The 23787-nt window shown below is 55.0% G+C and overlaps 1 protein-coding gene across 12 annotated transcripts in view; it reads right to left on the minus strand.

Moving 5' to 3' along the window:
- The window catches only part of IQCE (IQ motif containing E), a 48173-nt gene that overhangs the window by 16909 nt on the left and 7477 nt on the right, over positions 1-23787 (minus strand). For 7 of the 12 annotated variants that reach the window (XR_014839935.1, XR_014839932.1, XR_014839931.1 and 4 more), the window contains exons 4-16: positions 22015-22143; positions 20141-20211; positions 16742-16855; positions 16562-16612; positions 13897-13967; positions 12467-12539; positions 12251-12300; positions 10028-10191; positions 8768-8823; positions 7609-7808; positions 5318-5422; positions 3898-3988; positions 21-191 (exon numbers count right to left, since the gene is read on the minus strand). Coding sequence is in view for 7 of the 12 variants with exons in the window: in XM_085016329.1 (XP_084872455.1) it covers positions 21-191; positions 3898-3988; positions 5318-5422; positions 7609-7808; positions 8768-8823; positions 10028-10191; positions 12251-12300; positions 12467-12539; positions 13897-13967; positions 16562-16612; positions 16742-16855; positions 20141-20211; positions 22015-22143 (1346 nt within the window). In the remaining 5 variants the exon portion in view is untranslated. Of the gene's footprint in view, positions 1-20; positions 192-3897; positions 3989-5317; positions 5423-7608; positions 7809-8767; positions 8824-10027; positions 10192-12250; positions 12301-12466; positions 12540-13896; positions 13968-16561; positions 16613-16741; positions 16856-20140; positions 20212-21391; positions 21527-22014; positions 22144-23787 lie in introns of all 12 variants that reach the window. The other 5 variants (XR_014839934.1, XR_014839933.1, XM_085016325.1 and 2 more) reach the window with 1 other exon arrangement.

Genomic DNA, 23787 nt, shown 5'->3' on the forward strand with positions numbered 1-23787 from the left:
CGTGGCGCGGGGACACCCACCTGGCGCTGGTACATCTTCCACCTGCTCTGCAGGACCCTGGCGGCTGCGTCTCTTCTCCTCTCGGAGCAGGTGGCGGGAGGCAGGGGGGAGCCCCCCGCACTGGTGCCCGGCTCAGCGTCTGGCTGGGAGCGGCTGGCAGTGGCATGGGGAGGGCCGGGCTCTTCCTGGGGCTGCGAGAAATTGAAGGTGTGACGGATGAGTCAGCGGGCCGAGGAGATGGGCATCAGGCGAGGCGGCAGGATATGCGGATATTACAGGCGGAGCTTATCAGACAGGACTTTTTAATTTAGAGGGAGAAGTCCTTGTCCACAGCTCTCTGCGTGCCAGACAACAAAGAAGTCTCTGGAGAAACAATATGTGCGCTAGAAAATGGGGTGAAACGTGGCTTTCGTTAACTGGCGCACCCCCGGTGAGGAGAGGGCAACGTCCCCAGCAGTGTCGCTAGAATAACGGTAACAAGCTTTCCAAGTTCAGTGACACCTGTGTATTAGTGCAAGAATTATCTGCTTTTTTGGGGCAGGGAAGGGATCCGTTTTGGTCTTTTAGGCTTATACGGAATTACAAAAATGGGACTTGTGAGATAAAAGGCAATAGATTCGTCGCTTGGTTTTAAGGTATTAAGAAGTAAGAACTGGCTGTATAGCACAGGAAACTATATCCCATCACTTGTGATAGAACATGACGGAAGATGATATGAGAAAAAGAATGTATGTATATGTATGACTAGGTCACTTGGCTGTACAGCAGAAATTGACAGAACATTGTCAATCAATTATAATAAAAAAGTAAAAAAAAAAAAAAGAAGTAAGAACTGCTATTGTGGCCACCAAAGCGACACTCGCTTCTACCCATTTGCACTGTTCTCCTCATGTGAAGCCTGCAAGCTCAGTGTAGACACGCGTTTCTCAGCGGAGGGGGCCCTTGAAGACAGAAACAGGTGCAAGCGCTGCAAGTCCATGCCTGGGAGACGGTGAAACCACAGCCCCGGCCCCTGGCCCGCGTGGCCTGCCCGCCAACCAGGCTGCAGCGGCCCCCCGCACCAGCCTCCTTAGGGCGAAGAGTGCCTTCCGCCAAGAGCCCGCCACAGCCTGGCCCTTTGACTCTGTTCCCCAAAGGCGGGCCTTGCCTTCTCCCCCCAGTCCTACTGAATCTCCAGACCTCAGCTCCCCGGAGGATTCTGGAAAAGTCCGCCACGGGCGGCTGGTGCCACAGTGAGCAAGAAGGCAAAACCAGTTATTTGGACGATAAAGCGCCACTTATTCCAGCAACTCTTGGCAGACAGCTGAAAGGATTTAAAATGTGATTCACATAAAAATTCCTTGAAGCCCTGCGGAAAGCGGGCTCCCGTCACCTCATTTAAACCCACGATGAGTCACTCCCATCGCCACGCAGGGAGCCGGGTCCCCGTTTGGAGCAATGCAGAAGCCGCCCAATTAATCCCATTCTTCTTTGCCCTGAAAATGGAAATGCTTTTCAAGCAGGAACTAAAACCCAAAGCAAAACTCAACTTTTAAAATAAATAACGAGTGGAATCTTGACACCAGGCACATCCGACGCTTGCCTCCGTCAGGAGAGACGAGAGACGACAGACGCAGTTGCTCGAGGAGCGGACCTCCGACCCGGGGGTCCCCGCGACCGCGGCCGCTGGGGCCTGCCCTGAGTTAGTGGTGCCGGTCTCCGAGAACAGAGGGGACCCTGTGGCATCGTGCCGGGTCTGTGCTAGCTGATCGGCGTGCGGGGCCCAGGGACCAGGAGGCTCCCCCAGGCTCCTCTTCCTGGAGCCACTGGGGTCCCGTTAGCACACACGCAGGGAGTGAGTCCTGAGATGACTTTTCCTCTGTCTCCAAACCGACAGGTTGCTGAGACAGCAGGACAGACCTGCTTTTCTTCTGTTCTCCGTGTCCACAGGGAACCCGAGCAGGCAGAAGAGTGGGAGGGACCCTCCAAACCAGACGACCCCCCGGGCAGACCGTGGCTGCCGATTCCGCGCCATGAGGCGAAGATTTGCCCCCAAGCGCTATATGATTTGGAGGGAAAGCTTTCAAAATAAGCACAAGTGTCCACATTCACCTGCGCTGGGGGCCTCCCAGGGCCCAGAGCTGCCCGAGGCACGTGGGTCCTGGGCGGGAAGGCACGTGAGCACCCCACTTGGAAAGGAGCGTTCGACGCCACCCTGAAAGTGACACGGGGCCTTGAGAGGACACACAGGCCCGCTCTGGCTGCGACACTCCCTGGTCAGCGCCCAGGGGCCGACAGCGCGGGTGTGTGGGTATGCAGGGGTCTCCTGAAAAGGGACGGTCACGCAGAGGGGCCAGTGTCCTGGGCACGGGGACAGTGATTCTGCAGGACTCCGAACATTACCCGAGACACCGGAAAAACCAGGACGGAAATGCACCGCTATGGGTAACACGGGACGTCTACCTTACGGAGTGACAGGTTTCCAAAGGCACTGGGCTGGACCCCCACTGTCCAGTCCACGTTTGGCCATCAGGACGTGTGGGATCAAGGGCACTGCCGACCTTCGGGGCCCCAGCCAGCACGCGCCCAGCGAACCACCTTCCTTTGGCCAAACGGGTGGAGCCGTGCTCGGTCTCCACTTGCACTCAGGGCACGCTCAGCAGCTTCTCTAAGGTCCCTCCTGTGTCTCCTCTTTTCCCCCTTCGCTGGGGTTGAAGCGCACAGAGTGTCATGCGCTAAAAGAAGGGGCCTGGCAAGAGGACTCCAGCTGAACAAGGAAAGCGTGGAAGAGCGAGGCGAGTCTAGATTAAAACAATTATTTTCAACTCCCAACTCCCAACTTCGGCCTGCCCCTTGCTCATGGCCAGGTCAGTCCCCGTCAGGCTACTGGCTACTGAAACGGCAAGCGTCTTCTGGCTAAAATGTGTGCCAGGTGAAGCTGCGCCATCCTGGGGGATTCACTGTGTTACATCTTTAGCAGGGGGGGCAGAGGGGGGCAGGAGGGGGGGCAGGAGGGGGTGGCGGAGGCTGCAGCCCGGGCTGCCTGTCTCAGCGAGTGCCCCTGCTGGACCCCTACCACACACTCATGTGACACACATCTCTGGGGCAAACTGCAGCCACCGGAGTTGAAAACTCCAGCTCTGAGTGTTGGGTGTTAACAGACACAAGATTACAACCGCCCTCTAGAGACTCCTTTAACTGGCGGGGGGGGGGTGGTTATTGAGGAGACACACTCCAGCCACTGGAAGTCCAAGCACAGGAAGCCCTGGGTCACTGGGGACCAGAGGCACCCTCGGTTCCAGGAGGTGCCAGGGGAGTCCCTTGTCTTCGTGTCCACGGACATGGAGGGAGCAGGGGACAGGGAGGCGGGTCTTCCGAGACACCTCCTACCTCCCACCGGCCCTGCAGAGGGGACGGCCCTCCCGCGCCCACCCTGGTCACTCAGCACCCAGCCCAGCACCCGCTGGGAGGAGAAGCCACAGTGGGCAGTTCGCCCACCAGGCCTGAGTCAATGCCAGGCTCCGCAGCGTTCATTAAGCCACGGGCTCCTCACTGCATGTCCACGCCTTCCCTCTGCGGCCTCCCCAAACTCCCGGTCACTGGTCACCGTCTAACGGCAGCCCAGGCCTTGGTGGCTATTTAAACTTCTTACACACTGAAAGTTCTGGGAAGAGCTTTACTCAGCAGCCTGTCTACGACGTGACCGCTGGCTTGAAAAGTCGATTAACTGACAGCCAGTGGGCCCAGAACTCCAGGATGCAACACGCACACTTCAGAGAAACCCACTGGGGTGACACAAGGAAATTGTGTGGTCAGTGCGGGAGTCAGGAAGCACGCCGGGCGTGGCGACAACCAGAGCCGTCACGCCTCCGCCTGGAGTCCCACCCGGCTGCACGAGAGGTAAAGCACAGGCCGTACCTCGGGAGTCGTCTCCACGGGCCCATCTGCCTCCTGTTTCTTCCTTTCTTCCAGTTTTCGAAGCTTCTCCGTAAGTGCTCGAATCTCCTCTCTAAAGTGGGGGGGAGAAGATGACACCTTACTTGTCGTCATGCTGGACGAGGTGTCTGTATGACAGTAGGGGCGGCAGTCTGCAGGCCTGGCAGGGGCGCCCTCCCGAGCGAAGGGGGGTGCCTGGCTCCACACACCAGAGACCCCTCTGGACCCCACTCCTGACAGGCCGTGTGCCTGATAAATAGGACTTGAAAGGTGAAGGAAAAATAATTCTTCACTGTATGCCTGCCATTCTGACTGACTTTATTCCTGGCCTTCTGACAAAATCTAGCCACATTTAGTCTGAAAAAAAATTGTTTTGTGCATTTCGGTGCTCTGGGTCATACTAATTATTATTAGCACTAAATATTTCTGCTCAGGTTTCTAACCTACTTCTGGGGGGCATTTGCTTTTGAGATGAAATTCACAGAACACAAAATCCGCTACTTATTTATTTTACTTTATTTTTTTTAGGGCCATACTCGCGACACAGGGAGGTTCCCAGGCTAGGGGTCCAATCAGAGCTACAGTGGCCGGCCTACACCACAGCCACGGCCACATCAGATCCGAGCTGCGTGTGCCATTACACCACAGCTCAAAGCAACGCCGGCTCCTTAACCCACTGAACCGAGCGAGGCCAGGGATCGAACCTGAAACCTCACGGTTCCTAGTCGGATTCGTTTCCACTGCACCACGACGGGAACTCCCCAAATCCAGGTGGTTTGGGGCAGTCACCATGTTGTGCAACTAACATCACTCTAATTCTGGAACACTTCTCTCACCCCCGAAAGAAGCCCCTTGCCTGTCCCCCCCACCACTGGGCAACCGCTCATCCGCTGTCTGTCTCTAGGAATGTGCACATTCTCGCTGTTTCCAGACCCTGCATTACGCGGGCTCTTCTGCCTGCCTCTCTCACGGGGCAGCATGTTTGTGAGGCTCATCCACGGGCAGCAGGATATAGTTCAGGCTTTTAATCGACCCATCAGCTGATGGACCCTTGGGTCATCTCCACTTCCCGGCTACTGTGAACAGTGATGCCACTGACACCTGGGCTGCGTCTGGACCGGCAGGTGCCGAGACTGTCCAGCAGATGTGCCGGCGGACGTGGGCAGCGGTGCTGACCGTGATGCCGAAGACACAAACACGGGCCTAACCACGAGGAGGCTTCCCTAGGGGTGGGATCCTTGCTCTCAAGGAACCAGCAAAGCCCTGGGAGCTTTCAGGAGAGGCGTGAGGGGATCTGGCTGGAGCTTTCTCAGAGCCTCTCTTATAAGGAGAGCAGCTGGGCGGGGAGTGGGGGCGGCAGGAAGGGTCTGGGACTGGGTGTCCTCTGCCTCGGGCCACTCACCTCAGGCCCTCCTCTCGTTCTCGTCTCTCCTTCTCACCCTCCTGCATGGTTTCCAGCTCCCGCTGCAAATCAGCCTTGGTCTGCAGTAGCTGCTTCACTTCCAAACTGAACGAGGAACCAGAGACATTTCAGCATTTTTAAAACGAGGCTCACAGTTACGTGGGTCATCACAGAGCAGGAAGAGATGCCAGGAAAAATAGAACGTCCTACCTCCTTACTTTTTATTTTATTCTATTTTTTGTCTTTTTGCCTTTTCTAGGGCCACTCCCGTGGCATATGGAAGTTCCCAGGCTAGGGGTCCAATCGGAGCTGTAGCCACTACCCTACACCACAGCCAGAGCAATGCAGGATCAGAGCCGAGTCTGCGACCTACACCCCAGCTCACGGCAACGCCGGATCGTTAACCCACTGAGCAAGGGCAGGGACCGAACCTGCAACCTCATGGTTCCTGGTCGGATTCGTTAACCACTGCGCCACGACGGGAACTCCCCCACCTCCTTACTGATGACGGATGATGATGGGGGCAGGAGGGTAAAGAAAGGCCCTTCTTTGTAACTGCGGGGAGCAGACCGGAGGCCCGATGCCCAGCTCACTCAGGGATTTACCTGCTGTGTCAGGTGAGGGCTGCAGGGCTGGCTCTCTCGGGCCTCACCGTTTCATGGGGCGAGGCACTGACCCAACGGCCACACAATTAGGTCCCTTATCTGTACTCAGATGCGTGTTCCCAAGGGCTCTGTGGACTAGAGGGTGGCTCAGCCTGTGCTGAGGCCTCGAACACAAGGCGGTACCCAGGCACCTCCCACCAAACCGCTTCCAATGGGCTTTGCTGTGCCCCACAGGTAACATGTGGCTACGAACGTGGCCTTAAGACGTTCCACTGCTTACTGTGGGGGTGGCCTCACACGAATGAGCTACGTCACCCGAGTGTCACACAGGAAGGGCTCAGTGAATAGAAGCTCTTATCCTGCAGTGAGATGGCTCACGAGCTAACCAGACGTGCTACGTACTGTCAAAGTGACCAGCCTGATTTTATAAAGAACTATCCCATGAATGCACGATTAGACCTCAACTGGAGGTGAAGAAACAGGTGGAGTCGGAGTTCCCATCGTGGCTCAGTGGTTAACAAATCCACCTAGGAACCATGAGGTTCGATCCCTGGCCTTGCTCTGTGGGTTGAGGATCTGGCGTTGCCGTGAGCTGGGGTGTAGGTTGCAGACTCGGCTCGGATCCTGCATTGCTCTGGCTGTGGTGTAGGCTGACTGCTACAGCTCTGATTGGACCCTAGCTTGGGAACCTCCATATGCCCCGGTGCGGCCCTAGAAAAGACAATAAGACAAAAAAAAAAAAAAAAAACCCGCAACAACCGAAACCAGGTGGAGTGTGAAGGGTTTTACCTTCTGCTGTGAACAGGAGGCAGCAGAGACAGGCCCTTCTCAAATCTAAACGTGCACATGAATCACCTGGGGGTCTGAGCCAGATTCAGGAGATCGGGGCTAGCCGAGGGAACCAGCCCCGGGTGGGCGGGGCCTGCCGTCCGCATCTCTCATCAGCCCCCAGGTGGGCGGGGCCTGAGGGCTGCCTTTCTAACCAATCCCCGGGTGGGCGGGGCCTGAGGGCTGCCTCACTCATCAGCCCCCGACTGATCCTGAGCGTGGCTTCCCAGGGCACACTCTGAGCAGCCAGGTCTGATGGGTTTCGCTCACTCACTTTGACAACTGCACCTAGAGAAGTCACAGGTAAACAACAGGAGGAGAAAGGAGCCTTTTAAGTGCGCTACAGCCCGAGACACTAGAGAGCAAAGAGTAAGCAAAACCTTGAGGCTTTGCCTGCCAAATGCTTAGGTCCCACTGCCTCCTCCACCTTCCACAGCAGCTGTGTCTTAACTGACACGTAGGTCAGATGTGCTAAACACAGTCCGGAATCTTTCAACTCTTCTGCCTGAGATCGGATGGATGGCCTATGTTCTACACAAACCAAAGTAAATTCTTCCCTAAAAAAGAACTGGGAAATCCCTCTGGAAGTCCCTGGAAAGAGGTGTAAACGGCAGCCCACACGCTTTCAGCGGTGGCCAATTCGTTTCTTTTTACCAGGAAAGCTGCCTTTATTTCACAACTACAACATGAGAAGTTTTAGAGTCACACGGAAATATGTGTGGACGATTACTCCGAGCTGAGCATTCCTCGCATGCACAGGATCGGCTTCACCCCAGCAGCAACGCCTCTCCATGGGAGCGGGACCTCTCCCGCAGGCCGGAGGCCACGGGGGCCGGGCCGTTGGGCCTGGCTACGTACTCTCTCTCCTGCAGCTGGGCCTGCAGGGCGCTCCGCTCGCCTTTCAGGCTCTTCACCGCCCCCCGAAGACGCTCGCTCTCCTCCTGGCGGTCCGGTCTGGGCTGCCGCTGCACCGCGGAGCTGCACGCCGAGTAAGCCGGGGGCGTTGAACTGGCCCCCTCGGAAGCGTGGCATGTGGGGCTTTCCATCGAACTTATTTTCTGGAGGCAACAGAGGCATTATTTCTTAGTTTACTCTGCCGGAAAAGAGGCGAGTCCTGGGGACAAGGGCAGGGTGCCCGGCTAGCAGTCCCCTCCTCTGGATCGGGGAGCGTGCAGACCCAGGCCGGAGGGGGCAGGGCGACCCCGTAATTACACAGAGAAGGGGGATAGGGCGGGGCGGGGGGTGGGTGGGGGGCGACGCCATGAACTGCTTCTCTTTGTGCTCCGATGCCCTCTTACTGCCCTAGGACGTCTGGGGTCTTCAGCCTCTGGGTTTTGACCCGACAGTGACCGAGACGCTGAACCCTCGAGTCTCAGGGTCGTCAGAATCCCTCCGCGCGGGGAGGCGCGGCCCTCTGCCCCCTGGACAGGCTCTGGGTGCCCTTTTTCCTAATACGCTTTAAACTGCCCACGATTTATAGAAACGGCTGAAGTTGTCTGCTTTGAAAACATGTGAAATGACTATTTTCTCCAGTCCCCCTCTAGGTTTGCTCTGCTCAGCCAAACAAAGGACAGCTTTATCTGGGTGTTTTACCAAAACTCGAAAGGTACTGACATTTCTGACCAATTTCAATAGAATCAGATGGATGACATTCGCAAATTCACACGGGGGAGAAGAGGAGGAAAGTAACTCTGCCGGCTGGCAAAGCGTGGACGAAAAGTTTCTCGAAATTCAGATACTGTACACGCGGTGAGAAGAACCGCCCGCCGTAAGAAGCCCACGCATGGTTACACACCAGAGTCGGACACGGTGTGTTGTGGGATCCCCTTTGCCGTCCGTGACATGGGGACAGGGATGACACGGCCCTCAGGTCCTGTCTGGACCCGCAAGAGTCTCCTCTTGCCAGCGTGCCCCGATTGGAGACAGACGGCGGTGGGGTACACATGGCCTGTCCCCCGCCTTCAGAGACCCCGCTCCCTTCACGCAGGCAGGTCCTGAACAGGCAGGTGACACTCACTTTTTCCAGCTCTGCGATCCGCCGAAGCAGCCGCGGCTTGCTCCACTCCACGTAGCCTGCGGGAACCACGGGGTGGGGGGGCGGGTGAGGGACACACTTTGTACAGGTGTCCCGACTGCCCCTTCGGTCCTGACCTTCTGCCTGGAGCCTGGCCTGACGGCCTCCTCCCACCCCAAGGCTGGCCCCCAAGCCGGGAGCCCACGGCCGGCAGCCCCACGGTGACGGCATCTGCTCTTTTTCACTGCAGTCAGCGACCCCAGTGGTCTCCTGATGCCTCAGGGTGACCTTGCCCCACCCTGATCCCACCCTGGCGGGCTCTGGCCCCACCAGCCATCAACACGGTTCTTCTCAAGCTCACCAGTGAGGCCACACTGCCAAACCCTAAGCTCCAGGCTCAGCCGTCCTCCTCCCGGGCCCACCAGCACAGTCTCCCAACACCTCAGTCCCCCAGCTTCCTGGACGCTGCACTCCCAGCTGGCCACCCCACTGGGGCTCAGTCCTGGTCCCCTCCCCTCCTCTCTGCTCACTCTGGGGTCTGCCTGCCCTGACTCTCTGACACGCCCGACCTGCACTCAGCCACTGACTTCGCCCGCAGACTCTCTCTGTTCCCGCCTCTGTCCTTCCTGCTGCTCAGATGAAGGCTGTGGCCGCCAGCCCCTCCTCTCCCCTCCAGGGTACCCCCAGTCTGTCTTCTGAGTGGCTTCAGGGCCCTCTTTCTCTGCCTGCTCCCACTTTTGTCCTCATCGCCACGACTCTCGCACTGCTTTCCTGGGCTGGGCACACTGGCTGCCCCGCCGTCCCTCCAACACACCAGGCATACGCAGGGACTCTGGAGTGCCCTTCCCCTGGCCATGGGCAAGGCTGTCTTCCCCTACAGGCCTGTGCTGGGCTGTCGCCGCCTCGGGGGGCCTTCCCCGATGACCCTACTCTCAGGTGCACACCGCTGCCCCCCCCGCCACTGCTGCCTCCTCCTTCTCTGTTTTGCTCCAATGACCATCTGACCTGCACCTGACCTGCTGGCTTCTCTGCTTTGTGGGTTCCTTCACTGCTCCACCTCCACGGCCTAAAACAGCGCTGGGCACACAGCAGGCCCAAGTGTTTGGGACACACTGCAGAGCAGCACTGTCCAGTGGCCAGTGGAAAAGGGCCTTGGAGGCTGGGAGCGGGCAGGGCATCTGCCCCCAGAGAGCAGGAGACTCGAGCCCTCCCCTGGTGCGTCCCCCGCCCCGCCCCCGGCCCACCCTCTAGGGAAGTAGTCACCCTTTATCTTGGAGACGGTGGGGGAGTTGCTCAGCACGCGGTCCAGGTCCTCCTTGAGGCTCTGGTTCTCCTCCGTGAGCTCCTGGACACTCCGGGACAAGCTCAGGAGGGCACTGCTCATTTTTTTCTGCCTTTTAAGGCCGATTTTCTTCTCCACTGGGGGCCTAGGAGCAACAAGACCAAGCGGCTAAGGTTGGGGTTCCTAACCTGGTTTAATACACATCCTTTTTTTTTTTTTTTGGCTGTTTGCTATTTTATGGCTGCACCTGCGGCATATGGAGGTTCCCAGACTAGGGGGTCTAACCGGAGCTACAGCTGCCAGCCCGCACCAGAGAGCCACAGCCATGCCAGATCCGAGCTGCAACTGCGACCTATACCACAGCTCGGGGCAACACAGGATCCTTAACCCACGGAGCAAGGCCAGGGATCGAACCCGCAACCTCAGGGTTCCTAGTCAGATTCGTTTCCGCTGGGCCATGATGGGAACTCCTAATACACGTCTTAATTGAGGGTAGGCACACGTGGCCTGGGCTCCAAGTGGCTTCTGCAGGTGAAATCTGTGCAGTTGAACAGGGAATATTAACTTTGAACCTCAGATGAGCAAGCTGTGAGCCCCCCAAATAGAACTCCATTCTTGTCCGGAGCAAACCTGGGTAGCAAAATTCTGTATTCAACCGTGAGGAATGGGCGTTAAAGAGTGTCACTAAAACACTCGTGGAAATTTATTCGCTCTTCGGTTCCATCGGAGTCTCGGTACGAGCTCCGGCTTTGCCTCTTACTCCACAGAGTCTAAGATTGACGCCCGTTACTCACAGATCCTTATCTGCAAATTCACCTACTCACTAAAATGTACTCGTAACCCCCAGATCGATGCCTGTGGCGCCTCTGAGGTGGCTCTGTGGCCACTCCTGGGCAGGGTGGGGCAGGTCTAAGCCAGAGAGGGCGGGTTCCGGCTGCAGGCCAGGCACTGCCCACATCTGATCTCAGATCTTGTGTTATCAACAGAGTGGCTTTTGTGGCCTGTCAAGGGCAGCTTTTCACGTTCCTGTGCTTTTCACTGGGATGTCACCGCCTGAAAGGGTTCCTGCAGCGTGGTTCCCAAGTGCTAGAGGCTGTGCTGGAGGAACCCCGGGTCTTAGAGCTGCTTTCAGGTCTGAGTCAGCGCGGTGGCCGACCGGGTCAGCCTTAATGAAGGAGCAACAGACACTAAATAAGGTGCCTTTACGCAGAAACACACCCAGAGGCCGGTTGGTGGAGATGCTGCGGCCGGAGGCTGCCAGGGACGGAGCTCCGTGCTCCCCGGGGAGCTGTGGTTCGGTACCCGCCTGATCAGGGCTCGCGGACACAATCGCAGCAAATAACACGACTCGACTGGAATCCCTATCTGGCCCTTTACAGAAAGCTTGCCGACCCCCATTTTAAACTTCCGGTGGTGAGGGGAGGACGAAGGGGAAGGCCACGCGTGGCACAGCGTCGGAGCTCAGTGACATTAATGATTCACAGCAGAGGCCAGGGCAGGGCCAGGTCTAGGATAAGGGGTCACTCCTTCTCTAACGTGTGGAGATCCTGATGTCACCCGAGAAAGGGACAGAGGGTACGGGCAATCTATGAGATAAGGAAACTTCTGATAAACTGCCCCGGTGAGATGAACTCTCTTGGGACTAAATGTCTTCCTAAAAGGATCTGCCTTGAAAAAAAAAGAGGGTTTTCAGAGTTCCCGTCGTGGTGCAGTGGAAACGAATCTGACTAGCATCCATGAGGATGTGCGTCCGATCCCTGGCCTTGCTCAGTGGGTTAAGGATCTGGCGTTGAGTGAGCTGCAGTGTAGGCCAGCGGCTGTAGCTCCAATTGGGCCCCTAGCCTGGGAACCTCCATATGCCATGGGTGTGGCCCTAAAAGGACAAAAGACAAAAAAAGAAAAAAAAAAAAAGAAAAAAGAAGATTTTCTAATTCTGGCTGGAAAACTATTAAGCAGCAGGAACAATGAGAGCCCAGAGCTCTGAACGGGCTGTTAATGGGTCAGCACATGGCAGCTGTGAGGCCGCGTCTGAACCGCCGCAGAGGGAGACACACCAGCTCTAACCACGAGCAAAACCGGCGCAGGGGCCGGATGCTCCAGAGCCAGGCCAGGGCCTGCAGGCTCCATGCAAGGAGCGTGGCGCTCTGAGGGAGGTTTAGCATGAAGACAGCACATGAGACACGGCTCCAGACGGGGGGTCATACTTCTTTCCTGTCGTTTCTGAACTCGCCAGGAGAGTCTGGAGACGATGAATCTGTAAACACCAAGTGAAAACGCACTGAACACAAAATGAGCACGAGGAAGACCTGCCTCTGAAAGCGAGCGCCAAGTTGCGGATCCGAGTTCAAGTCCCCCCCCCACCCCCGTGCAGCCAGCCCCCCCCCCCCACCCAGGGCGGGGGGGGGGGGGGGGGCTCGCACCTCCTCGTAGTAGGTCTCCATGGCGATCCGCATCTCCTCCAAGTTAGTGGTCTTCATGTCCGTCTGCAGCTTGCTGAAAGCCCAAGTTCAGAGTTAAGGAGCAGTGCCGGCTTTCCGGGGCAGAGCCAGAGGAAGAGTGCCTCTCAGCAGACCAGAGGAGGCCGGGCTTTGGAAGAGAGCCGGGCTGGGAAGGGAGGCCTGGGTGGCCCTCCGTGGCGGTGGCCTTGCCAAGACCGAGGAGAGAATTCCGACACCCACAGGGCCCTTCCACGCTGGACCGGCCGCTTTCCAGATGAGGTAACGGGTTCCCTAGGGATACTCTTTGCTAATAAGAGGCTGTCTTTAAAACTCGGAGTGATTAGGAAGAAAGACCTCAGGGTTAGACAGGACAAGCCATTTTTTGGGAAGGTGGGAACAATGATTTTTTTACAGCAAAGAGAATCGCTTTCTCTCCCTGTACCGTCTGTGCGATTCTCCTTGTTCCCAACATTGCACAGACTTTAGACAAAAGGTTTTAATAGAGAAACGAATGTCAAGGTAGCGTGTCCAGGATTCTGAAACACAGAAGAAATAAGCAAATAATAAAAAAAATTTTAGGCTGACAATTCAGCAAGAAACCAAAAGGGGGGCACATCAAGAGGATACATGGAAAAATAGAAAGTGAAAACTCAGATCTCCTGGAAGTTCCTGTTGTGGCTCAGCGGTTAAGGAACCTGACTAGCATCCATGAGGACTCAGGTTCGATCCCTGGCCTGACTCAGTGGGTTAAGGATCTGGCGTTGCCATGGGCTGTGGTGTAGGTTGCAGATGCAGCCTGGATCCTGCATTGCTGTGGCTGTGGCTGTGGCTGTGGCATAGGCCAGCGGCAACAGCTCCGATTCGACCCCTAGCCTGGGAACCTCCGTATGTCACCGGTACGGCCGTAAAAAGACAAAACAAAAGCAAAAACAAAGATCTCCTTATATAAACTCAAACACAGCTAGGAAGGACTCCCATTGCGATGCAGCGGCAGCAAAGGAATCCGTGCAGGTGCACTAACCAGCCCCGGGACAGGGGCTGCAGCAAGGGAGGTGGCTGGAGGAGCTGTCCGGGCATTAAGGCTCCGATCGAGGTCCACGAGGCTCATACTGGTCATAAGAAGGGACCCCAGAAGACAAAGGAGAGAAAGCGCCTCTTCAATGTAAGGGGAGCAAGAGAAGATGGAAGAACACGGCTCCTGAGCGACGTCTGGAAGAGGCGGCTGCTGTTCGCGTTCATGTTTTGGTAGGAAGGTGAAACTGGCACAGGGACGAGGAGGGGGCTGCGGGGGGAACTGCAGCTGGAGCGGAGGGCCCGAGGCGGGACGGGCGTGTGCCCGTGAGCGTGGCTGTGAACGGGCGCGCCCCTCCCGGCCGGGCCCGCCGCCCCTGCCCGCCGCCGCGTCTCCGTACTTGATCGTGTTGTCCTTCTCCTTGCACTGCTGCTCCAGCTTGAGAATCCTCTGCTTTAGCCCGTTAATCACCTGCCAAAGGGACACCACCTCATCAAGCCCGCCGTCTGCTCGGCCCGGCCGCCCCCTCCCCGGAGGTCCTGTGCCCAGGGTGGCTCTGGAGATCCCGGGTGTCCCCAGCCCACCGACTCTGCAGCACCCACACGTCCTCTATCGGAGCGCGTTGGGACTCGACTGTTCCCCCTGTCAACGCTGGCGTCTCTTCCAGCCTCAGCCGAGAGATGCTCCCGGCAGAGGCGCAGCCGTTCTCCAGCCACATTCCGCACCCACCGGGGAAAAGGGCCAGGACGCCACGCTCTGATTTTCTGGGAAGCCCCCTCAATCACTGGATGCAGCAGTCACCAGGCCAACCCGCCGGTGACAAGCCAGCGCGGGCCCTCCCCTCCACGCTTCCTGCTCTGGATTAACACCGCAGGTGGGAGAGAACGGCCTTACACTCTTGCGAGAACTTCCCTCTGCTCTCCTGGGGAGTCCAGCAGTTTTACATTGGATTTTACATTACATTGGTTATACGAGCAATACAAGAATACATTTTCTTGCTAAAAAAACAAAACGCTATAGATGCAACTATCCCCTTTGAGCTTGCCCCTCTCAACTACAGTTATCAACTTACTGTGTCTTCTCTAGATCTTATATGCACATGCATATGCATACGCAGGGAAATTCTGGCATTTTGCTGTTGTTTGCATAAACGGTACCCTCCCACACATATCATTCTGCAGCTTTTTTTTTTTCCACTCAACAAACCATCGTGGTGATCGATCCCACCTTCCAAGGTATGACCGTTCCTGGAATAGTTACTTATTCTTCTATCGATACTCAGTTTGTGATCAGTTTTTGCTATGACAAAAGCCCCTCAACAGCAACCCACGGCCAGTCCTCCTGTGCACACGGGCCAGGGCTTCCTGAGGGTGGATGACGACACAGAAGTGAGCAGTCACAGGACACAGCCCCTCTGACGGGGGTTTGGCAGAGGCAGCAGAGTGAAAACGGCGCACGCCCTGCGGTCTAGGATTTCTGCTTTTAGTCAGCGAACACACACACACGCACACACACGCGCGCACACACACACACACACGCACACACATGCACCCAGCAGCAGAACAACAAAAATACAAAGAGCCTGTTCCCTCTAAAAGCATCTATTATTTATAGCCTTCTACACCCTTATCCAAATTAATGAGGGAGACATTTCCGAACATAGTTGTGCTGTTTTACATATGTCTAAAACATTTCTTTCTGAAGCTGTTTTGTGATAGCCGTATTCCAATTTGAAAGGCTTCTCCTCAATTTTCCTCCTGATGGGGCAGCTATAAATATCCTTGTGCAAACAGCTTTGGGGACTGAATTTTTTCTCGAGACATAGTCCTAAAAAGAACATGTTTAGACAAACAACGGCACAGGGTTACGGACGGTGGCTCCTGCATGATCACACCGTCCAGTGCTTCACAAAGCCTGGTTCACTCAGTCTGAACCCAATGTGGCCAACCCTTTTAACCTCAGTTTCCCGATTTTAAACATGGGGATTCAAGGAAAAAATCCAATGAGATTCTGCACATATGCAAACTATACAACTATACAGTGTTTAAGAGCTGCAAGTTATTTAAAGACTATTTTTTGTGGACATGCATGGATTCATTCTCAAGCACTTACGTATTTTACTCTGTGCTCTCTTAGGCTCAGAACTGGGCTGTAATCATTTATTCGGAGCAGATGGCTTTTATTTTCTTATTTTTTAGGCCGCGCAGGCAGGATGCAGAAATTCCCGGGCCAGGGATTGAACCCGTACACGGCAGTGACAACACTGATTCCTTAAGCACTGGGCCACCAGGGAACTCCCAGACTGCGTTTATTCTTTATGTATGAGTAGAGTTTCTGCGCACCCAGGATCAGAACTCTGTTGTATGGATCAGTAACGGTCTTCCCCTTACCCGCTGCACTGATACACTTTCCGTGGCAGCCCGTGGGTTTCTATTATAAATTCTAACTTTACGTTATCACACCCATGCATCACATCATTAATATGATTGCATGCTCAATCATCTCAAAATTGAATCTCTGCCAGTGTTCTTTTAGCATTTCAGATTTTTTACCAAATGTGCTTCCTTGACTCGTGGGAGGTTTATGAGATACGTTTTTCTCCAACTGCTGCAGTTTATTGCTACAGCATGAACCATAAAATGGCTCCGTTTCCCATACTTTTGTTTCTCCCTGTGATGTATTATTTCGTCACATCCAAGAGGGGTTTGTGTGCGTTTTAAGGACCTAATTCAATTCCTGCTTTGTTTCTGCCTTAGGTCAGTATCCCTTGCTAAGCCTGATGCATTTTTACATGTGACGGGGTAAGGCACCCGCTGCGACGACCTTTCTCTGCAATAGATTTTGCCGTAAAAGCCTACTCAGTTCCCCCCTGTCCCGGCTGAGAGCCTCCGAGCATCCTCCTGCAATCCCTCCAGCACCGTGAAGAATGCTTTTAGGGAGTCCCCAGCCCTTTCCCGATCCGTTACTACTCCGGTGGGGGCGCTCGAGAGCAAAGGCGGCTCTGCAAAGGCTCTTATTCATCAGCCCTCAGCCGACGGCTGATCTGCTCTGCTGATCATACTCACCCAGCCAGCATCAGGCCTTTTCTCTGCCAGAGTCCGAACAAATTCCGGGCCCTGTGGTAAGCAGATCGAGACATGAAGACAGGTTGGGGTCGAGCCTTCCCCCCGCATCCGTCTGCGCAGAGGGGCCGTGGCTCCCCGCGCCTGCGTCCGGGGCACCGCCATGCAGGGCCGGGGACTTACTCGGGATGGCTCCAAAAGCTGCTCTATCTGCCGGTCCTTTCTGCTGTTCTCCTCTTCTAAGCGCCGAAGCTTTGTCCTCATCAGATCCACATCACTTTTTTGCGTGTGTAATGACTGCAGGAAAGAAGGACCACACACACGATGCGCACGCGCACCGTGCACACGCAAACATCCGTGTCACACGCTCAGCTGGAGAGGCGCGTAAAAGCTGTCTGGCTCCCAGTCAGGTCTCGGTGGTGCGGTGGGTGAGGGAGGGCTGGATGTCGCAAGGGAAGCGGGGCCGGGGGAGACGGTAAACGTCCCATCAGGGGCAGGACCACCCGCGCAACGAGGAACTCTGCCCGCCACAGCCCCGACGGCACCCCTGCCACAGACAAACCCTGCGGCGCGAAGCACTGACAGCGGCAGTTGGGGAAGGTGCCGAGGGTACAGGGTCTCCTCCACGTCTGTGTGAGAAAGCGCATGTTTTCCACACCACACGGCATCAAAGCCTCATGTCCATTTAAATTTCTCATCCTCCACTAAGACTTAGCTGGTCAGAGCAGTGGTTCCCAAACGTTTATCTGTAGATGAATTTTTCACCCATCTATAGTGTGAATTTGGAAGAAAGACTGTCGATTTTTCATAAAACTAACTTTAATCCATTTTTACAACCATCCGTTTTATGAAATGGGGTCCTTCCTATTATTTTGGACACACCGAGTCCTCCAAGAAATGCTGATGGTATTTTTAACTGTGTGTGTGTGTGTGTGTGTGTGTGTGCCCTTATTTAGGGCTGCACCTGCGGCACATGGAGGTTCCCCGGCTAGGAGTCCAATCGGAGCTACAGCTGGATTCAAGCAATCACAACCACGCTGGATTCAAGCCTCATTTGTGACCTACACCACAGCTCACGGCAACGCCGGATCCCCAACCCACTGAGCGAGGCCAGGGAACGAACCCACATCCTCGTGGATTCTAGTCAGATTCGATTCCGCTAAGCCATAAAGGGAACTCCGGTATCGTATTTTTAAAATTTATTTTCAGCGTCCTCACTTGAGAAAGCTTTTCCTAGTCTGTGAAACCGCACAGCTTGAAAGGCATGAGGTTAAAACAGTGCTCGCAGGCCTCACTCAGAAATGCCCACACCGGGTCACTGGCTTCAGCACCGGCTGCACCCGATCAGCCCGTTTTCATGGAGACGCCCGTCTCCCTACAGTGGACTCGTGGTGCTCCAGAGTCTGAAAGTCTGGACAAATCCAGCCGCCAGCACTGCAAAGATCACTTGAAGGGTGCATCCTGCTGAGGAGGCCTGGGAAGCCAGCTCCACGGCCGCGGTGGGCAGGACAGACACCTGGCCCCAGGTGCGTGTTGAATGCATGAGTCAGTTAATGCACAGTCGCTGGGAAAGGTTAGGAAGGCGATCACGGGAATTCTGCTTCCAGGGATGTGGAGACGCGTGCGTGCACCCCACCCGCCCTGCTCGGCACAGCTGAAAGCCTTGGGCGCTGCATGCAAGGCAAACACAGAAGACCCCGAAAAGCGGACAGAAGGAGGCTGACGAGCTGGGGACCTCCAGACCCAGGGAACGACACGCAGGGGGCTCCGCGGTTCCCTTTGCCTCACGGATCCTGAACTGGGTGCTGGAGGAGCCAGCACCTGGACAAGCTGGTGGGCACAGACGAGAAAAGCCTGCTTTCTCTGCCAGGACAGGGGCGGCCTAACGAGGCAGAAAATGCAACACAATAGCTGCTCCACCCCGGGCAAATAGTGCAGGAAACAGTTTCCAGGAGTGCGGGGCGGTGGGCTGGGGCAGCGGGGGGCGGGGAGTGTGACCATCACCGGCCAGCGAGAGAGGCTCTCTGGGGAGGGGACCGTTCTGTGTCTTGACTGCACTTGACTGCAGTCCTGGCTACACGGATCTGCACACGTGCTAACACAACACAGAGCTACACGCACATTTTGCACTGAAATCCATCTCCTGGCTTTGATGCTGTACTGCAGCTACGCAAGGAGTAGCCAGGGGAGGAGACGGGGTGAAGGGTACCAGGACGCCTCTGCCCTGTGTCTGCAACCACCTGGGAATCTGTAATTATGACAAAAATCACTGTTTTTACAGATCGATCTTGTACTGTGTCAGGCGCGGTACGGAAGCCCGGTCCTGGGTTATTTGATGGAATCCTCACACCAACCCAAATAGCACCGTCATGACCCCCATTTTTCAACAGGAAACCCAGGCATTACTGGCCAGAGAAAAACTTGCCTGGGGCTCCAGCTCCCAGAGCAACAGCGCACCGAAGAGCAAACCCTCTCCTCTCTGAACTGAGCAGCCCGGGCTTACTTAGTGTGAATCAGGTCAGCGTCACGTTGCCCAGAGACCCATGTCTGGCCCCGGGAAAGCTCCTTCTGAGGGCGGTGCTGCGGCGACTGTGGGGAGCTAGGGATGCTCGGAGCTCACAGACCACAGCCTCCTGACCAAGACAGGAGCTCCCCCTGCAGCACCCCTGGCAAGCGTTCGCCCAACATGTTGGGGCTTGCTGACTCCTCGGGCGGGACTTCCAGTGCTACGTGCGGGGGCGCATCCCCCGGACCCACGGGGCAGGGCCAGTCTGCTCCGCCCGTGAGCAGGCTTCCGGACTCCTCACCCTGCTCCGGGCACAGCGGCCGCCAACGCCCTGCTTAACCTCTGGTGCCCAGACAGATCAGAGCCCCTGGGGCAGGGGGCGGGGGCGGGGGCAGGTCCGTGAACGACTGATGTTCGGGAAGGGAAGGACCCCCAGTCGCTTCTCCAGCGGCACAAGAGCGGGCGTGGCTGCTGAAGCCCAGGCGGGAGCAGTGGGACGGTGAAGGCGAGGAGGAGGATCTAACCCGCCTCAGGGCGGTTCGTGCCTCGGTAAAAGGGGCCTCGGCCCCGGGGGAGGATGGCCCGGACGGGAATCCTGGTTTGGCCACTGGCTATCCCTGGATGGACAGCCGGCCTCTCTGAGTCTCAGGAGCGCTCTCCCACGGGCGCGCGTCGAGACCCACGGAGATCAGGCGTGTGCAATGCCCTTAAGACCAGAGAATCACACTCATGCGGGGTCCCTGGGAATAAGCGCACTCCTGACGCATCATCGCGCCAGGTCTCAGGCGCAGAGGGACCTGAGGCGACCTTGGCCTGTCCCCCGTGCTCTCCCCGTGCTGGAGAAGCCGAGCACAGACCGGCCTCTGCCCACGGGCGGGGCTGCCACACAGCGGGCGGGAGGCCCTCGGCGGGCCAGCATCGCCCAGCTCCTCAGGCACCGTGCCAGGGGGTTAACCCAGGGGTCACCCGACAGCTCCTGCTCTTCCCAGGGCACACCCCAGCGCAGGAGCACTGTCCATCCACGGCCGCCGAGGGCGCGCCCTGCTTAAACCCACAGACGACAGGGGAAGGGCTACCTTCTTCAGCTCAATGATCTCGTCGTACATGTCCTCCTTCTCTCTGTAGACGGGGGTCCCGGGAACGAAACCTGGAGGAAGACACACGGGCTCTTAAAAGACCGCAAGGTCGAGACGGTTCTGGGCCACGCCGTAAGGAAAACCTGCAAGTTAATAAAATGATCCTTTTTTTTTTTTTTTTTTTTTTTTTAAAGGGAGAATAAACAAGAAGAGCAATGATGTTTCAACATTTTTCACCTACTTGCCATCTTTGCCCAAAAGTAAGGAAATCCACACTGGTAGTGACAGAGAAAGCAGCAGCATGAGAAAACTAAAAGATGAGAACACAGGGCTTCATTACAGTAAAAGGAGTGAGAGAGAGAGTCAGAAGGAGAGGTGATGTGTTTAGACCTTAAAATGCAGACAAGGAGTTCCCGTCGTGGCGCAGTGGTTAACGAATCCGACTAGGAACCATAAGGTTGTGGGTTCGATCCCTGACCTTGCTCAGTGGGTTAAGGATCCGGCGTTGCTGTGAGCTGTGGTGTAGGTCGCAGATGTGGCTTGGATCCTGCCTTGCTGTGGCTCTGGCGTAGGCCAGTGGCTATGGCTCCGATTCCACCACTAGCCTGGGAGCCTCCATATGCAGCAGGAGTGGCCCCCAAAATGGCAAATAGACAATAAATAAATAAATAAATAAATAAATAAAATAAAATGCAAACAAACAAAAAGACAACGAAAACAGACATGCTGGTGGCACCCAGCCATCAGCCGGGACAGCGGTCAGGGCGCTCAGTTCCAAAGTGCTCCCTACCTGGTCAGGACCCTCAACACCCTAGCCTGAGACAGAGCTGCCAGCCAGCTGTGCGGCAAGGTGACACCGCCGGCACCGTGACAAGGTCCCCCTGTGCTTCCCGTGGGGCCGACAAGAAAAGCAGTGAGAGCCGAGGGAGGAAAGACGTGCATCAGAAAGAGACAGCAAGGCAGAAAAGTGAAAACCAACCCAGTCTTTCTGGCGACACTTTGGGCTTTTCATTTCTAGGATTGTTTACACAATAGACAGCAGTACAACTCTACGCTTAGGGAAGTAGGGGCCACTGAAGCCTGGGGGTGTCCCTGTCCCCATCAGGAACGGAAGGCAGGGGGGACTTTCAGGGGTCGCTGTCCGCAGGGTGCCCCAGACGTCACTCTGTCAGAAGGCACCCACGAGGCCCCAGGCTCTTCCTCTCTGCTTTTCCCCGATGGTCACGGCCACGACACCATCGACGTGCTCACCGTGGCTGGCAGAACGCCTGAGATTTGACCTCTTCGTTCTTAGCGCTTCTGTCAGGTCGTCGGGGATGCTGCTGGGGGGGTGGGTCCATGCACGCTCCAAGGTGAGCTCTGATTTCAGGGCTGGGGTCAGGCTTCCTGGTTTGAATGTGCATGGATTTAATGTGACAGCTATGAGCAGATACAACGGAAGGCGGTGCCTCTAAGAATCAGTCTTCAGGGCTGAAGAAAGCTTAAGGCCACCGGTGGTGCGTGAGAAACGTCCAACCACCAGCCCTCGAAATAAATAAAAACTTGATCTGTAGCATTTGCCCATTTCCCTGGTGTGAATATTCCCACCACGTCCAGTTTCCAGCTGCCAGTGTGATGCCGGCCAGCCCGCCCACATCCTAAGAATTTCACGAGTGGTTCCCTCGAGCCAGCAGGAGCGGCTCTAACACTCCATGCCAGCAGTGCCAAGACACCACGACACCACACCACACCCTGCGTAACAGCCAGGAGGAGGCGCAATGTCTCTGAGAAGATTAAAAACAGGACCATTCAAACGCGTATTAAAAGTTCCATCTCAAGTCACCTCCCGTAATGTCTCAAACTCTGCTCTTGAGGGGGGGGTGGTGACCACATACCTTGCTTTGAGCTTCCCAGCCACAGCTTCTGGGGCGTCAAGGACATCCTACTCCCAAGAGGCATGCTGGCTGGCGTCCTCAGAGCTCTCCAGGAGGCCACTTTTCTCGGCTTAGAGTGATAAGGGGACTCTAAAAGGCCAATACATGGTTTTAGCGGTTCCAAGTATCAATGCACCCTCAACATAAGTGCTTTAGAAAAACCAAACGAGGAGTTCCCGTTGTGGTGCAGCAGAAACAAATCCGACGAGGAACCATGAGGTTGCGGGTTCGATCCCTGGCCTCGCTCCGTGGGTTAGATCCGGTGTTGCCATGAGCTGTGGTGTAGGTTGCAGACACGGCTGGGATCTGGCGTGGCTGTTGCTGTGGTGCAGGCTGGTGGCTACAGCTCCGATTCGACCCCTAGCCTGGGAACCTCCCTATGCTGTGGGTGCAAGCTTAAAAAGACAAAAAAAAAAAAAAAAAGACAAAACGATAAAGCAAAATATTCACAAGGGCATAACAACCCCAGATGAACACATTCTGACAAAAATAAAAAATAGTTATGATATGTACACAGACTTATATTTGTTTTAATATTTTTATTATAAAGAAATAATGGGAAATTAATTTTCAAATATGAATCTAAAATTCTACCAATATTATATCACTTAATTTCCCATTTAATTGTTTAAGACACATATGTATTTTTACCCAGTTGCAGTTACAGTGAACACATAGCTTTGTATCCTTTATTATTATTTTTCTCTTTTTTTTAGGGCCGCACCTGCAGCATATGAAGGTTCCCAGGCTAGGGGTCCAACAGCTCACAGCAATGCCACATCTTCAACCCACTGAGCGAGGCCAGGGATCGAACCTGCAACCTCATGGTTCCTAGCTGGATTTGTTTCTGCTGCACCATGATGGGAACCCCTTTGTATCCTTTATTTAAAAACATTTAAAAGTTTTTATTTTTATTTTTATTTTTTGGGCGGAACATGCATCAGCTTGATGTGGCATCTCAGTTTCCAGACCAGGGATTAAACCGGGGCCAAAGCAGTGAACGTGCTGAGTCCTAATCACTAGCCCACCAGGGAACTCCCTGTATACTTTACACTTAACGCAGTAACTCTTTTTTCATTTTTCATGTTGCAACATAATGTGCAAGTAATAACATTTAGAACTTGATGTGAAAAAGAGCTAGAAAAAGTGAGGAAAAAATTGGACTTTTCCTGGGCATTTTTGATTTCGTCATCAAAACGGGGGAAAAGTTTTAAAATTTTATTTTAACTTGGAATTTTACCTCTTTAATTATATAAAATATGAAGAGGATGCAAATCTATGCAAAACCGAGTTAGTCATAAAACGTGCTTATATTTCTTAAATACCAAAGACATTTATATCTGCAGAAGGTCCTGAGACTCTAACTCAACACATTTAATTTTAAAAGGGTTCTAAGATTCCCCCATGGCTTCAGAACACAGGGAACATTTCTCATTATTTTTTAGGACAAGCAGCAAAGACACATGAGACTCCGAGGCACTTCCACTGACCCAGGACCACGGTGCTTCACTTCAGGGTGTCTGGACAGCCTTCCAAACAAGCACCTACGTGCTCATTGACCAGAGCAAATTAGTCACCAGAAGAATTCACAAATGACATTTCCCCCGAATGTATGGATTTATCAGTAAACAGAAAGAATTCCCAAACCTGCACACGTGCGGATCAAGCTGGGAAGGAAGAAGAAAGGGCGCAGTAGGAGGTGGAGATCTTGGTGGCCTGATGCCACCTTAACAG

This window comes from Sus scrofa, chromosome 3 (assembly GCF_054392235.1).
Source record: "Sus scrofa isolate SSC_HxYL_T2T_F1_AM1 chromosome 3, Sscrofa_HxYL_maternal_Yorkshire_Landrace_v2.0, whole genome shotgun sequence".
In the NCBI taxonomy this organism is placed as follows: domain Eukaryota; kingdom Metazoa; phylum Chordata; class Mammalia; order Artiodactyla; family Suidae; genus Sus; species Sus scrofa.